Source organism: Vulpes lagopus, chromosome 6, assembly GCF_018345385.1.
Source record: "Vulpes lagopus strain Blue_001 chromosome 6, ASM1834538v1, whole genome shotgun sequence".
Lineage (NCBI taxonomy): Eukaryota > Metazoa > Chordata > Mammalia > Carnivora > Canidae > Vulpes > Vulpes lagopus.
The window spans coordinates 82,627,503-82,645,414 of record NC_054829.1 but is presented as its reverse complement, the minus strand read 5'-3'; the positions used below and the strand labels follow the sequence as shown (position 1 = coordinate 82,645,414).

The following is a 17,912-nucleotide window of genomic DNA, read 5'->3' as shown; positions in this document are numbered from 1 at the left end:
ACTGGCATAAGGACAGACATCTAGAATAATGGAATAGAACTGGCTCCAGAAATAAACTCTCACATTTATAGTCAACTGATTATCAACAAAGGTACCAAGATAATTCAACAGGAAACTTAGAGTCTCTTCAACCAATGGTGCTAGGACAACTGGATATCTGTATGCAAAGAATAAATGTGGATCTTTATCTACACCATATACAAAAAAATGAACTCAAAATGAATCAAATGTCTACATGTAAGAGCTACAACTACAAAACTTACAGAAGAATACAGAGCAAATCTTCATTACCTTGAATTAGGCAATGGTTTCTTAGATATGACAAAAAGTAGAGGCAACAGAAAGAAGAAAAATATACATGGACTTCATCAAGATTAAAAAGTTTGGTGTTTCAAAGGACATATCAAAGAAATGAAGAAACAATGCATAGAATGGGAGAAAATATTTGCAAATCATCTGATCATGATCAGGTCTAGAATATATAAAGAATTCCTATGATTCAGTATAAAAGGACAAATAACCTGATTTAAAAACTGAAAAGGATCTGAACAGACTTTTCTCTAAAAATATACAAATAGGCAGTATGTGAAAAGCTGATCAGGGAAATGCAAATCAAAATGATAGGATACCACTTCATACATACTGGGATGTCTAAATCAAAAAGATAATAAAAAAAGTAAAAAAAAAAAAAAAAAGACAGATAATAAATATGAGAGAAAACATGGAGAAATTAGAACCTGCATACACAGCTGGCAGGAATATAAAAAGGAGCAGCTGCTTTTGAAAACAGTCTGGTAACTTCTCAAAAGACTAAACAGAGTTATATGTCCTAGTCATTCCACTCCTTCGTAAACATCCAGAAGAATTAAAAACCTGTGTTCATACAAAAAATTTTACATGAATATTCATAGCAGTATTATTAATAGCCCAACAGGGAAAACAACCTACATGTCCACCAATTGATGAGGAAATAAAATGTAGTACATTCATATGATAGAGGATTATTTGGCAATAAAAAGGAATAAAGTACTGATAAATGTACAACATGGATAAACATTTTGCCAGGTGAAAAGGCTATATATTGTGATTCCATTTATATGAAATACCCAGCACAGACAAATTTATTGAGCAGAAAGTAGATTAGTAGTAATATTATACAACTTTGGGAATATTCTAAGAAATAATGAATTGTAATTAAAAAAAATTATGCCTCAAGGTTGCTAATATAGGGTTGTAATGCCAAAATACAAAAATGTCCCAAAGAGTTAAATAAGAAAAGCAGTCAGGCCCTAAGATGGAAGAAGACAAAACATCTGTCTTCTTTATATAGTCCTGTGTGAGAAATTTGAGAATCATTTGTATCCTCAGAGGTCCTGGTAAGTATTTCCCCTTTTAGAAAAGAATCTTTTCACATTTTTTTTTTCATGGCCAGAAATCTCAAAATCAAACCTGAAGCTTGACTATATCAATTCTGGAAACTTTTTCTTTTTTATCTATCTTTTAACTTGTCACACATTTCCTTGCAAAAAGAATTTAAAGCTGTTCAGAAGAAGGCGTGAAGAGAATTTAAAAGTAGCAACTTTTAAATACTACACTATACTATTTACTAAATACTATTATTTATAGTATTTATTAATATATAGTTTTTATATTATCTTAATATTAATATATTATATTAATATATAAATATAGTATTTATATATATAGTATTTTATTTATAGTATTTATAGTATTTTATACTATACTATTTATAGGTGGGCTACAAATTTAATAAGCTTTCTAGCAGTTAAGACAAGAAAACCAATCAGTATATCAACTCAAGGGTGTGTTTAATAAGATAAAAACCAGGCAGACCAGGGGCTCAGCGGTTTAGCACCACCTTTGGCCCAGGGCATGATCCTGAGGACCCGGGATCAAGGCCCACATCAGGCCCCCTGCATGGAGCCTGCTTCTCCCTCTGCCTGTGTCTCTGCCTCTCTGTCTCTCTCTCCTCTCTGTGTTTCTCATGAACGAATAATTAAAATCTTAAAAAAAAAAAGATAAAAACCAACTGTTCAGGAGAATCACAACTAACTCCAAGACTGGGAAGGAATTTTTCTTGAGGATTGCATAATGAATATCCTATAGAAAAACAAAATACCTCCTTTAGACAGAAAGATGAGTATCAACTAGTTTGCTTCTTAAAGTACAAATTAAATGCAAAATTCAATAGGAGCTCACTATCATCCCTTCAGTAATCTGGTTTAATTCAGGGCAGTAAGATTGAGTGAAGCATATACCTTTACAAACCTCTGCATAAATGACTCTTGATAGCTAAATTGTCTTTGATATAGGATGACGTTGAATCCAAGATGGTGGGTCTAACAGATCTGTGTTTATCTTGACTTTTTTCTTGTTTCTGATGGTCTGGTCATATTTTTATTATTACATATTATTGTTTTAAGTTATTTTAAAACCTCTGTAGACAAACGTATATAATCCGACTGATGTTATAAACAAACAACTATTACAAACTTCTTTTCTGGAAAACAGCCTGACTAAAGCAAATAAATCCCTTAACTAGGAAACATGACACCAGGTACTATTTTCACTGGCAACACTTTTACCCTGAATAACCTTAAGCAAGCTACTATGCCAAATTTTACTCTATCTAAAGTAGGACTGGGATAATTATTCTGTTAAAAACTGATGCTTAGGGACGCCTGGGTGGCTCAGGGTGTGATCCTGAGCCCTGAGTCCTGGGATCAAGTCCCACATCGGGCTCGCTGTGAGGAGGCTGCTTCTCCCTCTGCTTGTCTCTCTGCCTCTTTCTCTATGTCTCTCATGAATAAATAAATAAAATCTTATTAAAAAAAAAACAAAACAAAACTGATGCTTAAAATTAATTACGGTACTTATCAAAGGGTTTGAGTTTTTTAAAAACCAAGAACTATTAACAGACTATAATTCTGTTCTTAGAATTTTCAAAAAATGTGTTTTTCTACAATATACTTTCTAGTAGGGCTATTTTATATAATTCAAACCCATATCTGTATATAATATTCACCTTCAGTCAACATAATACTCCTTTTTGGTCATCAAGTGTTATATAAAAATATTATACAAAGATATCAAGATGCTTCAAATTTAACACACTTCCCCCTAGCATGTACCTAAATATTTACTCCCACAAATTTGTAAAGACATGATGATTACCATCAGCTGTAGTTGCTTTTTGGTGAGGCATCAGCATGGCAGCAAATTCTTGAAGTTGATTTCCTCTGATGATCCTGTCTAGGTACATTTTCTCTAGGATCCCATAAGCAGCAAGTTGCTGGCACCTTTCATCCTTAAAAAGAGTAGCTAGCATCCGAGAACGCTGCTGTCCTAAGGGAAAGAGATGAGCATCATATATTCTCACAATCTCTTTCTCCAATAAAAAATTATAACTCCATTTTTGCCTACTAAAATATGCAATCAATTGTAATTTGTGGCAGTTATGTTCTACAAAGTTGCTGCCAACACTGAATTAGTGAATATTCAATTGCTCATCCAAAAAAGAATGACTGATATTTATTGACATATAAAGATTGCTGATATACAGGTAAGGAAAAAAGCAGATTATAAAAGTATATGTATCATGCTACTGCTTATAAAAAAAAGAGGATACACACAGAGTTGAAGGAAATCCAAGTAACCAGTAACAGCTCTTTAGAACTGGAAGCAGTACCATTTTACGTATTACATTTTCAGTAACAAAACATACAATAAACAAGATCACTGCTTCATAAAAATAAAATGTGTATATAGTGTGAATATGTCATTAGGCTCTCATCTAAACACAGATCAATAAACATTCTAAAAATGATTTAGAAAAGCCATGGTTTAGAATTATCAGCATTTCTTCTCAATGACTTTCCTGCTTTACTTGCATGCTATCATTCAGTACAAAAAGAACAGAAAACAGTTTATTTTTCATATTTACTGAAGAAAAGGATAAAGGTGAGATCTAAAACCAAGGCTTGAAAATCCCCAAAGCAGTACATTAATTATCACCAATCTCTAGATTTTACTTTTTATTTTCCACTATGTAATTCTCACTTAATTTTGTTATTCATTTTTAAGTGATACACTAAGCAAACTAAATTTCATATTATCTCTCTTAATTACTCCTAACACATGTGGGTAATAGACTGATACATGCATATGTAAACATTTTTTAAGTTAGCAATCAATTTTATTGTTTTTAACTGTCTAAATGTTTAAAATAAATTTACCATAATTATAATTGCAATAAGATATCCCCTTGAAGAACAGTTCCTTGCTAAATCCTCCAACAGTAATGAACCTGAAATTATTAAGCAAAGGTAACTGACTATTCATGAAAGCACAAATTACATGTTTACCTGCTGATGCTAAGATGGTACAGTGCAAAGCGTGTTTTAAGGCCTCTAGTCTTTCACTTTCATGCACTATTGTCTTGTAAGAGAGCTCATTGTATCTTTGTGCAGCTTCAATGAATTTTCTTCTATAATCAAGAACACGTGCATAGCATACCTATAGACAGAAAATGTTTCAATTAGGGGAATAAACACAAAGCATAAAAATAGACAATTTCTAATATATACAACATTTATTAGACATTCTGGAGCATCTTAGTATAGTAGGATTCTCCAATACAAAATTAATCCTAAATCAGTTAGTTACCTTATAATGTATCTGTAACTGTTCATTGGTGGACTCATTCTGAAGCAATGATGCTCGATTTATGTAAGCCTCTGCCTGGACTGGGTCATCATCTTCCAGATATAGCCTAGCAATCTTCAGGTAGGTCTCCAGCTTGTAATCTACATTGTACTGCCTAGGATGTAACAGAAAAACACAGAATGACTAAATATATTATTAAGAAAATTTTTAGGAGTTGGAGAAAATAAATTTTTCATTATTATATATATATATAGTTAATATAAGGGAATCAAATTTTTACTGCATTTGAGAAAATCTAAAAAAATATTTCTGAAATAAATTTTGTTGAATTTTTATTTTTATCATAATTGTTCCATTGTATTTTAGTTTCCTTTTAATCCTCACAAGTCAAAGAACTTAAAAGAAAAAATGCTCAGTTTAGGGGTGTATCATATAGTGCTATTGGGGCTATAAATGAATACAATTATCCTGGAAAACAATTTAGCAATATATTTTTCAACCACCCTTTGAATTCTTTAAAATGCATAGATATTCCTTATCTACTACATTTTACCTCTAGAAAATAAATCCCATGAAAATTATTAGGGATGTGCACACATATGTACAAGGAATATTCATTTGTAAAATTTACTCATAAATATCTGTAACAGGAAAAAACTGGGAATCACCTATTATGATATTTATAATAATCAACTAAATTATGGTATATAAAGATGGTAGAATAATATACAGTTGTTATAATCATTACTATACAATAATAGTCATCACATATTTTTGCTAAATGATAAAACAACATGTAAAGACACCATTAAAATGTATTTTCGTATGTATATATGAAGATAGGAATAGCAATTATCTCTAGGTGTTGAGATTACAGGTGGTTTTCATTTTCTCCTTCATCCCAGTAGTCACATTTTAAGTCAAAAATGCACAACTGAACATTTCACATAATTCGAACTCACAATATTCAAGGTTAATCCTTACAAAAATTAATCCTTTTTATTACAGCAAAAGTGATGCCACCATGTGGCAAGAATGGAGTTTACAATTTACATGGCCTCAGCTCTGAAATTAATCCTTTACTTTTTAAAATTTTTTACACTAATTCAAACTTTTTCCACAAGTCATATGTTACTAGCATTTGTACTACACTATTTCCATTCACAATTCAAATTTTCATGAATTGCTATAATTAGTACTATACTTTTTGAATTTTTCAATTTTATGCCAAATATATCTTTAAATTTTTTACTGTAATTGTCAGAATGAATCATCATTTAAAGAAACAAGTTTTCAACTGTTTATCCAGATGCTACTTTTAATCACTTTTAGGTTAATCACTTTTTAGGTTAATTTAGAAAACTGCTAAATTTTCAGTTCTCTGATATCCTCACAGATAAAGATAATGCTATAGGACTATCAAAATGATAATTACCACCACTACAAAGAATAATTTTATATTTATTTCAACTACCAGTGAAAATAAATCAATTGCCTATACTATGAAGAAAATGCTCCAGATAGACTAAGACCAAAGCAAGTAAGAAAGCCCATCCTTTCCAAATTCTCAAAGGAAAAAAACCAAATTAACAAGAAGCCTTGGAAAGCAAAATTAAAAAAAAAAAAAAAAAAAAAAAAGGAAAGCAAAATCCAACATCTACAAAATGAAGCCTTTTGGATATACTGGCTGCTTTTTCAAGGAAAATTACTGCCTAATAACTTCAGAAGTAATGTACAAAAGGTAAGATGCCTGAAGTAGTGTCTGCCTTATCACTCTTCACAAATATTAATGAAGAAAAAAAAATCCCTCATTTGCCTAGTAAAAGAGTAGACAAGCAGCTGAAATATTTTTAAGTCATTTATAGTTATTTTTATACTTGTCAATTGAAAGGGGAAGTGTAAAAAATATATATATATATAAAATATAACCAAGAATCTCACACCTGCTCTCCTTCTACAATGTACTTGGGAGGAATGTTTCATAACTACAGATGTTTTTAAAAATACTTATCAAAAGGTAAGATTAATTGAATAAAAGTTACAAACTATCATCTTAATTTTTTCTAATTGTCTCCCTCTCACTTAGTCTAGCATACCAAACCCAACAACCCACTGAACGCACCATGACCTCTAAACCATTGATCTCATTACATTGTCACTGTCTTTTTTCCCCTTAAAGGTCTCATTTCACTCCTTACTTAGTTTAATCCCTATGGTCAATCACTGTTAATTACTAAATTGAATATGCACTCATGTCTCCTGTCCATCCTTTGCTGTCACACTTGTTGTGCAAAATCATAACTCTGGTTAAACCTAAGTTTCCCTACTCCTTTCCTGCATCCATGCAGCTGAACTCTGATGGAGAAAAACACCTAACCAATCTGAATCATCTCGTTTCAATCACTACAACCTTCAGATGAGTCCTTAATGCTGCCAAGTACATTATATATTCCTAGTCCACTTACTCTTAAAGAATTTTTTCCTATTCTTGTCTTCCCTCAACTTCAACACTCCCACCCCATTCACACTTCCAAGAATACTGAAGCAATCAGTACTTGCAGAAATTCCACCACCTTATCACTAATATCAGCACTCACATACTTGGTATTCCTGGCTGTTACTGTAGCTCTCTGGGGCTATTCTGCCAAGCAGGGAACATCTGGCAATGTCTACAGACATTTTGATCTCCACAAATAGGGGTGATGATGCTACTGGCAACTAGTGAACAGAGGTCTAGGATACTGCTAAGCATCTTGTAATACACAGGACAACTCCCACAACAAAGAATTATTCTATCTAAAATACCAACAGTGCTGAGGTTGAGAAACTCAGCCACAGATGATCCATGCAAAGCCTATTCACTAGTTTCCTTCCCCTCCTATCTACTCCTGCCAGAATCCTTTTCTCTACCCCTCCATATAAATTTTTGCTTTCTAAAAAATAAAAAAAATCATAAAAGAAAAAATCTCTGCCGCTTCTTCCCTATTTCTCTGTTCCCTTCTGTGGAACTTCTGCAAAGAGTTGCCCATACATACCATTTTCAGTTCTCTTCCTATTCTCTCTTAAACCATTCCAATCACATTTTTTCACTCTTACCATTTCATCAAAACAGCTTTTGTCAAGTGTCTTTTTTTTTTTGTCAAGTGTCTTTATGACCTCCACATTACTAACTCCAATGGTTAACCATCACTCTCATCTTACTTGACCTATCAGCACCATAGCTAATCACTTGCTCCTTCTTGATACATTTTCCTCTTGACTTCTAGGCCACCATACTTCACATTCTTCTGTTTTTCTTCTTACCTAAATCCTTCTCACTTTCTCCTGCCCCGATCTCTTAATGTCAGTGTTCTGGGAATCAGTATTCAGTCCTCCTCTCTATCTGTATTTCCGCCCTTGGGAATCTCATCAATACAATGGTTTTAAATTCCATCTATATATCAATGACTCCCGAATGTAGCCTGTATTTCTCTCTTAAACTACAGACTGATATATTCAACTCCCTACTTGATACTTCCACTTGGTTACCACATTTCCAAAATGGAACTCTTCATCTTCTCTCAAAACCTATCTTTTACTACTCAGTAGATGGCAACTCCATCTTTCTAGCTATTCGGACCAAAACCAAGATTTATCTTGGGCTCTTTTTCTCATACTCCATATACAAGCTACCAGAAAATCCTTAGCTCTATCTTAAAAACATACCAGAATTCAACATTTCTCACAATCCCCATCTTCTCTGCAGTAGTACATAAGCCTTTTAACTTATGCTCTTACTTCTATCATTACTTGCCTACAGTTATTCTCAACCAAGTGGTCAGAATAATTTTCTAAAATATAAGTCAGATAATGTGACTCTTCCATACAAAATCCTCTAATGGCTCCCCCTCATTTCACTTAGAGAAAAGCCAAAGGCCTTACAATGACTTACAAGAACCTACATAATCCGATCCCCGGTACTCTCTGATCTCAGCCCCGGTACTCTCTGATCTCAGCCCCGTCTTCCCTTGGCTCACTTCACTCCACCCACACTGGTATTCTTGATCTTCTGAAAGCACTCCAGGCATGCTTCCATCTTAGGGCTTTTATGTTAGCCATCCTCTCTAAGAGGATCTACTGATAGTCTTCCTTCAGCTTATAGCCACTCCCTTACTTCCTTCAAGTGTCTGAGAAGATGTACCTGGACCACCCTTCCACTCCAATCATCCTATTTAACGATACAACCTGTTCCCCAACTTTTCCTTTACTTTTTTCTATAGCACTTATCACCTTCTAATTACTACAACATATATGTACTTATTAAATTATTTATGATGTTTTTTGCACTAGAATGTGAGAAAAAAATGTAAGTGAACAGTGATACATAGCCTATATACATCTCCATCCAATATCTACTATTTACTATACTTTTGTCCTGTTTCCAAAGGAATTCCCACCAACACTTGGGCTGCATTTCTCCAATCTTCCTCTTTCTCATATATGGATGCAAGATGCTGTCTTATGGAAGCAACCTGGAATAAGAGGTGGATATGTTAAATTATTTCAACTGACATTAGTGACTAATTAAAATAAATGGACGCTAAGTTAATCTATTGTGATAATGCTTCCAATTAACATATTAAGTTGGCATGTAAATAGTACAAGTTTAACTAGACCACCCCAATTATTTTTTAAATGAATTTTGCATTCACAGAATATCAAAATACTGAACTGAAAAAACACATTTCTTGCAATGTGGATTATAGCAAGAATTTAGTATAAATATTAAACTTTCCTTTTAAGTTAACTGCACATATAATGCTGGAGTTTTCCTATGTTTATAGCCTTATTAACAATTTTACTGATTCTTAAAAATTATCTAAAGAGTAATATTTGGTTCATAAATCAAATTGTAATATCTGAGCAAATGTCAGCTAGAGTTATAACACTGTAATATTTATTTTTACATCGTAATATGCTGTTTGGCACACTGTTGTCAAAAATAAGACTGGATAATCATCTTCTCTAAAAATATGGTAAAATCTCTCAAAAAACTGCTGCTATCTCATGTTCAAAAATCATGGCTCTAGATTTTTACCTGCTCCTCAAATGAAATGACTCTAGGCTGGATCTTTTCCAAGGTGAAATGATAGATTTCTTTGGCTGTGCTATCAGGCAGGTTAGGGAGATGTGTACAGAAATCAGTCAGCAACTGTCGAGAGATCACGAGACTGACATTCTCATTTACCACTTGTCAAAAAAAAATAAGAGATAAGACATAAGTAAACATGAGTCATTTATAATTTTTCACTAAGCAATAAATTTTTACCTAAAATTAATATTAAAACAATATATATTAATGCAACTTTCAATGTATTATTCAGGGATTTCAACACCCATATCATCTTATATTAGAGAATCAGTTTTCCTTATGCTGAATTATTTGATTACATAATGACTACACCAAAACAGTAAAAAATCCCACAATTTTTCTAAAAAACTGAAATCACTGGGGAAAAGTTTTGTTTTACATTTGAGAATTTTATATTGTATTTTTCCTTATTTTTCTATAAAGGGAAGGAACGGAAACACCTATATTTTTATTTATGTACTTATATCCCACCTAGTTACAAAAAGGAGTTAAAGAAGAAACATAGTTTTTATGAAATTTAAATAAAGCAAAGAGTGACAGTTACTGCCACTTGTACTTTTCCAATAAAAATATAACAAATAAGAACTGAGGTCAGCACTACATGTATAGACATATTTAATGACATTATTTATAAACATTTATGAGTTTTTATTACTATCTGTGATTAAGGATGAAAGCTCTGAAGCCATGCTACTTCCACTGCATCTGATCAGATACCCTCAAACAAGAAACTTAACTTCTCTGTGCTTCTGTTTCCTCATCTGTAAATTGTGGATAAGGCTGCTGTGAAGCTTAAATGTACTATCCATAGAACACTTTAAACAATACGCTGCACAAAGTACTCAACAAATGTTCATTATTATTATCACTATTACTATATTTTAAAAGAGGTATCATGCTTGTGACCACTGCTCAGATAAATTAAGTCTGAAATCGGCAGTTACTGGGAAAATAAATGATGATTCAAAACCTGTTCAGCTGATATAAATGATTTTCAGTAGACGGCTTTTCTTCGTGGTTCATCAGAATCAAAGTTTATAATAAAAATCACTATTCTTTTGCTACTACAATGCAATGTTCTCAATAATACTATTCCTAACAGTCTTTCTGAAGTCACTGTCAGTTCATCACACATTGCAGGCCCCAATTTTTTGAGGCAGTAACTTACAATAACCTGTAACAAGCTTCTAATCAGTTTATGATATAATAATCACAATTCATTCTTGGATAATACTGGATACAGCTGAGAAAATAGTTTCATTGTAAGTACCATTAGGCACTTATAATTGTTAGAAATTACTACACAAACTAGCACTTCTCATGATGATAATGTGTGTGAAAGCACACTACAGACTGTAAAGCACTCTCAAGTGTCATCAATATTAACTCAGTATCAATTCCAGCCTGAATTTTGAGTAATTTTCAAGATAACTGGATATGTCTAAAGTCAAGAAGTAGATGAGAATGTCTTGAAGAACAGAAATTTGTAGTTTCCATTCAAATGGAATGTTAACATTAACAACGGTTAACACTTATGTAGCACTTAATATATGCCAGGTACTATTAAAGCACTTTACTATGTATATTAACTCATTTAACCACATTTAACTCATTTAACATCTCTACCAGGTAGTTATCATATCCCCATTTTATAGACAAGGAAATGGAGGCACAAAGGAATAACTTACCCAAGAACACACAACTAATAAAACAACGGACCAGACTGAATCTAGACTATTCTCTTTACCATTATGCTATATTGTCTTTCATCAGTTACTATATGAATAGCTATACAAAACCTTAATTGGTAATTGGTAATGTAACTCTGAAGACAACTTATTAAAAAAAAATCAAGTGGTAAATAGTTTAAGTTCTAAAATCAATTTCAATGTATATTTAATTTAATCTCAATGCAAATTATATTGGTAATTTGATATAAAACAAGCTTGCTCAAGCTTTGAAGTCCTAACTCAATAATACAAGGCAAACATGGAATTTTCATTCCACTTACTTGCTTCAACAAAAGCTTTCAAAGCTTCTAGTTGTTCTGCCCCAGATAACTGAATGGCTTTTTCCAGGATCTGACGATACCTAAAACAATACCAAATAAAAATAATGTTCAGAGGACACTAGGGCTAACTTTGATGTTTATTCATTTCTATTTATCCTGGATTCTTTCACATTGATCTAATTTATTATTTTCTTTATAGTACAGCACAGATTTTTTTTGTTATAAGTTCCTGGTCTATCACAAGAAACACTAAATCTGTAATGCTAAAGGATCACTTCTAGTTTTCTTTACAGTATACCACAATTTTTTAAAAGTTTTCAAGCCTGGGGGCACCTGGCTGACTTAATCAGTAGAGCATGAGACTCTTGATCTAGCGGGTTATGAGCTCAAGTCCCAAACAGGTTGTGGGCATAGAGTCTACTTAAAAAAAAAAAAAAAGTTTTCAAGCCCCCCCACAAGAAAGTGAATCTGTAACTCTAAGTTATTGGATCTAAGGTACCATTTTTTTCTTGAAAAAGTTTTAGTTTTGAATTTAAACTAAGAAGTCAACTTTCAGGGTGCCTAGTGGTAACTCAGTCGGTTGGGCATCTGACTTGATTTTAGCTCAGGTCATGATCTTAGGGTTGTAGGATTGAGCCCTGGATAGCTCCATACTCAGCGGGAGTCTGCTTGGGATTCTTTCTCTCCCTCTGCCCCTCCTCACACTTGGGCACAGGCATCTGCTCATGCTCTCTCTCTCTCTTAAATAAATGAATCTTTTTTTAAAAAAAAAAGTCTCTTATGCTTGCTTCTCTCTCTTTAAAAATAAATAAATAAATAAATAAATAAATAAATAAATAAATAAGGTCTCTTTCAAATGCCTTAAAAAATAAGCTATATTTCCTTCAATTGTGTATTACACAGACACACAAGAATGTTATTTGAGGTAACCCAGAACTTTTTCCCTTGTGGACCTAATGAAACTAGGGTTACCAACAATAGGATAGTATTGACTAGGGCAGCCCAGTGGCTCGGCCGTTTGGCACTGCCTTCAGCCCAGAGCCTGATCCTGGAGACCTGGGATCGAGTCCCATGTCGGGCTCCCTGCATGGAGCCTGCTTCTCCCTCTGCCTGTGTCTCTGCCTCTCTCTCTCTCTCTCTCTCTCTCTCTCTCTGTCTCTCAGGAATAAATAAATAAAATATTAAAAAAAAAAAAGGATACTATTGACTACGCAGTTAAATCAAGTATTAGAGACTGAATGTTACTTAGTGTGTACAAAATAAGCTCCACCAAGCCAAATGTATTGATAGAATACTCTTTATGCTGCCAGTGCCTATATATTCTTTATTTGCAATCACTTCTAAAAACTATTCTATTATTCACGATCACAAAAGATTCAAATCAGCAAACTAAAAAGGATGGGGGAGGGCTGTTAAGGTTCAGTGGGTTAAGCATCTGCCTTCAGCTCAGGTCACGATCTCAGGATTATGGGTTTGAGCCCCAGTGGAGCTCCCTGCTCAGTCTGCTTCTCAGCCTCCCTCTGCCCCTCCCCCTCCCCCCGCTCATACTCTCTCTCAAGCACTCTCTCTCAAATAAATAAATAATTGAAAATCAAACAATATCACATATTAAATTACACTACGATAAAAGTTACTGAACTGAATAAAACTGAATAATGTAAGAAATATATGACTATTAGAACTAATAAATGAATTCAGTAAAGTTGCGGGGTACAAAATCAATGCTCAAAAATCTACTGTATTTCTAACAGCCAAAATATGGAAAGAGCTCAGGTGTTCACCAACAGAAGAATGGATAAAGAAGATGGATATATATATATATAATCGAATATTACTCAGCCATCAAAAATAATGAAATCTTGCCATTTGTAACAATGTGGATGAACTAGAGGGTATTATACCAAGTGAAATAAATCAGAGAAAGACAAATATCATATGATTTCATTCATACATAGAATAAATAAACAAAACTGATGAACATAGAAGAAAAGAAGGAAAAACAAAATAAGATGGAAACAGAGAGGGAAATAAACCATGAGAAACTTTTTTTTAAAGATTTTATTTATTTATTCACAAGAGACACACACAGAGAGAGAGAGAGAGAGAGAGAGAGAGAGAGAGAGAGGCAGAGACACAGGCAGAGGGAGAAGCAGGCTCCATGCAGGGAGCCCGATGTGGGACTCAATCCCAGGACTCCAGGATTACGCCCTGGGCCGAAGGCAGGTGCTAAACCGTTAAGCCACCCAGGGATCCCCAAGAGACTTTTAATTATAGAAAACAAACAGGGTAGCTGGAGGGGAAGTGAATAAGAGGATGGGGTGGGTGAAGGGCATTAAGGAGGGTACTTGATGGAATGAGACTGAGTGTTATGTGTAACTGATTAATCTCTAAATTCTACCTCTGAAACTAATAATACACTACATGTTAATTCAACTGAACTTAAAAAAAAAATCTGTTGTGTTTCTATATACGAATAAATTATCAGGAAAACACCCTATTTACAATTACATCAAAAAGAATAAAGTAACTAGGAAATAAATTTAACCAAGGTGAAGGATCTGTACACTGAAAACTATAAGACACTGATAAAAGACTGAAGACATTAATAAAAGGAAAGATATTCCACAGTCATGGACTGAAAGTATTAATATTGTTAAAATGCCCATACTACCCAGAGCAATCTACAGATTCTGAAATCTCTATCAAAATTCCAATGGAATTTTTCACAGAAATCAAGAATACTAAAATTTGTATGGAACCATAAAAGACCTTGAGAAAAAACAAAGTTGGAGGCATCACACTCCTTGATTTCAAATTATTACAAAGCAATAGTAATCAACTGGAGAGGGAAACAGGCATTCAGATCCAGGAGATAGAGAGATCCCCCCACCCCCAAAATCAATAAAAACCATTCAACACCTCGACATCTAATAGTGAAACTTGCAAATTCCAAAGATTAAGAGAAAATCCTTAAAGCAGCAAGAGACAAGAGATCCCTAACTTACATGGGGAGAAATATTAGATTAACAGTAGACCTCTCCACAGAGACCTGACAGGCCAGAAAGGGCTGGCAGGATATATTCAGGGTACTACATGAGAAAAACATGCAGCCAAGAATACTTTATCCAGCAAGGCTCTCATTCAGAATAGAAGAGGAGATAAAGAGCTTCCAAGATAGGCATAAACTGAAAGAATATGTGACCACAAACCACCTCTGCAAGAAATATTAAGGGGGACCCTGTAAAAGAAAGAGGAAGCCCAAAGAAATAATTCACAAAACAGGGACTGAATAGGTATTACGATGACACTAAATTCATATCTTTCAATAGTCACTCTGAATGTGAATGGGCTAAATCATCCCATCAAAAGACACAAGGTTTCAAACTGGATAAAAAAGCAAGACCCATCTATTTGCTGTCTCCAAGAGACTCATTATAGACCTAAGGACACCTCCAGCCCGAAAATAAAAAGTTGGAGAACTGTTTACCATTCAAATGGTCCTCAAAAGAAAGCAGGGGTAGCAGTCCTCATATCAGATAAAGTTTATCCCAAAGACTGTAGTAAGAGATGAAGAGGGACACTATATCATACTTAAAGGGTCTATCCAACAAGAGGACCTAACAATCATGAATATTTATGCCCCTAATGTGGGAGCTACCAAGTATATCAATCAATTAATAACCAAAGTAAAGACATACTTAGATATAATACACTAGTAGTAGGGGACTTCAACACGACACTTTCTGCAAATGAAAGATCTTCTAAGCATAACATCTCCAAAGAAACAAGAGCTCTAAATGATACACTGGACCAGATGGATTTCAGATATTTACAGAACTTTGTATCCGAATGCAACTGAATACACATTCTTCTCAAGTGCACATGGAACTTTCTCCAGAATAGACCACATACTGGGTCACAAATCAGGTTTCAACTGATACCAAAAGATTGGCATTGTCCCCTGCATATTTTCAGACCATAATGCTTTGAAACTTGAACTCAATCACAAGAAGAAATTTGGAAGAAACTCAAACACGTGGAGGTTAAAGAGCATCCTGCTAAAGGATGAATGGGTCAACCAGTAAATTAGAGAAGAATTAAGAAGATTCATGGAAACTAATGAAAATGAAGATACAACTGTTCAAAATCTTTGGGATACAGCAAAAGCAGTCCTAAGAGGGAAATACATTGCAATACAAGCATCCCTCAAAAAATCGGAAAAAACTCAAATACACAAGCTAAAGGAACTGGAGAAAGAACAGCAAATAAAACCTGGAAACACCAAGCAGAAGAAGAGAGTTAATAAAGATTTGAGCAGAACTCCATGAAATAGAGACCAGAAGAACTGTAGAACAGATAAACAAAACCAGGAATAGGTTCTTTGAAAGAATTAATAAGATAGATAAACCATTAGCCAGCCTTATTAAGAAGAAAAAAGACTCAAATTAATAAAATCACGAATAAAAAAGGAGAGATCACAACCAATACCAAGGAGATAGAAACGATTTTAAAAACATATTATGAGGGTGGCCCGGGTGGCTCAGCAATTTAGCTGATCAGCCCAGGGCCTGATCCTGGAGACCTGGGACCAAGTCCCACATTGGCCTCCCTGCATGGAGCCTACTTCTCTCTCTGCCCGTGTCTCTGCCTCTCTCTCTCATGAATAAATAAATAAAATCTTAAAAATATATTATGAGCAACTATACGCCAATAAATTAGGCAATCTAGAAGAAATGGACGCATTTCTGGAAAACCACAAATTACCAAAACTGGAACAGGAAGAAATAGAAAACCTGAACAGGCCAATAACCAGGGAGGAAATTGAAGCAGTCATCAAAAACCTCCCAAGACACAAAAGTCCAGGGCCAGATGTCTTCCCAGGGGAATTCTAACAAACGTTTAAAGAAGAAACAATACCTATTCTACTAAAGCTGTTCCACAAAATAAAAGGAATGAAATATTTCCAAACTTGTTTTATGAGGCCAGCATCACCTTAATTCCAAAACCAGACAAAGACCCCACCATAAAGGAGAATTATAGACCAATATCCCTGATGAACACAGATGGAAAAATTCTCAACAAGATACCAGCCAATAGGATTCCACAGTACATTAAGAAGATTATTCACCATGACCAGGTGGGATTTATCTCTGGGATGCAAGGCTGGTTCAACACTTGTAAAGCAATCAATGGGATAGATCATATCAACAAAAGAAAAAACAAGAACCATATGATCCTCTCAATAGATGCAGAGAAAGCATTTGACAAAATACAGCATCCATTCCTGATCAAAATTCTTCAGATTGTAGGGATAGAGGGAACATTCCTCAGCATCTTAAAAGCCATCTACAAAAAGCCCACAGCAAATATCATTCTCAATGGGGAGACACTGAGAGCCTTTCCCCTAAGATCAGGAACACGACAGGGATGTCCACTCTCACCATTGCTATTCAACACAGTACTAGAAGTCCTAGCTTCAACAGTCAGACAACAAAAAAAAATAAAAGGTATTCAAATTGGCAAAGAAGAAATCAAACTTTCCCTCTTCGCAGATGACATGATACTGTACGTAGAAAACCCAAAGGACTCCACCCCAAGATTGCTAGAATTCATACAGCAATTCAGAAGTGTGGCAGGATACAAAACCAATGCCCAGAAATCAGTGGCATTTCTATATACTAACAATGAGACTGAAGAAAGAGAAATTAAGGAGTCAATCCCATTTACAATTGCACCCAAAAGCATAAGATACCTAGGAATAAACCTAACCAAAGAGGTAAAGGATCTATACCCTAAAAACTACAGAACACTTCTGAAGGAAATTGAGGAAGACACAAAGAGATGGAAAAATATTCCATGCTCATGGATTGGAAGAATTAATATTGTGAAAATGTCAATGCTACCCAGGGCAATTTACACATTCAATGCATCAAAATGCCTTGGACTTTCTTCAGAGAATTGGAACAAATCATCTTAAGATTTGTGTGGAATCAGGGATCCCTGGGTGGCGCAGCGGTTTGGCGCCTGCCTTTGGCCCAGGGCGCGATCCTGGAGACCCGGGATCGAATCCCACGTCGGGCTCCC

At 34.4% G+C, this 17,912-nt stretch overlaps 1 protein-coding gene across 2 annotated transcripts in view; it reads right to left on the bottom strand.

Annotated features, from left to right (window-relative positions):
• Positions 1 to 17,912, bottom strand: part of COPS4 (COP9 signalosome subunit 4) — a 41,262-nt gene that overhangs the window by 11,783 nt on the left and 11,567 nt on the right. For both annotated transcript variants that reach the window (XM_041760006.1, XM_041760005.1), the window contains exons 2-7: positions 11,829 to 11,908; positions 9,764 to 9,915; positions 9,094 to 9,197; positions 4,687 to 4,840; positions 4,386 to 4,536; positions 3,196 to 3,366 (exon numbers count right to left, since the gene is read on the bottom strand). In XM_041760006.1, the coding sequence (XP_041615940.1) occupies positions 3,196 to 3,366; positions 4,386 to 4,536; positions 4,687 to 4,840; positions 9,094 to 9,197; positions 9,764 to 9,915; positions 11,829 to 11,908 (812 nt within the window). The remainder of the gene's footprint in view (positions 1 to 3,195; positions 3,367 to 4,385; positions 4,537 to 4,686; positions 4,841 to 9,093; positions 9,198 to 9,763; positions 9,916 to 11,828; positions 11,909 to 17,912) is intronic.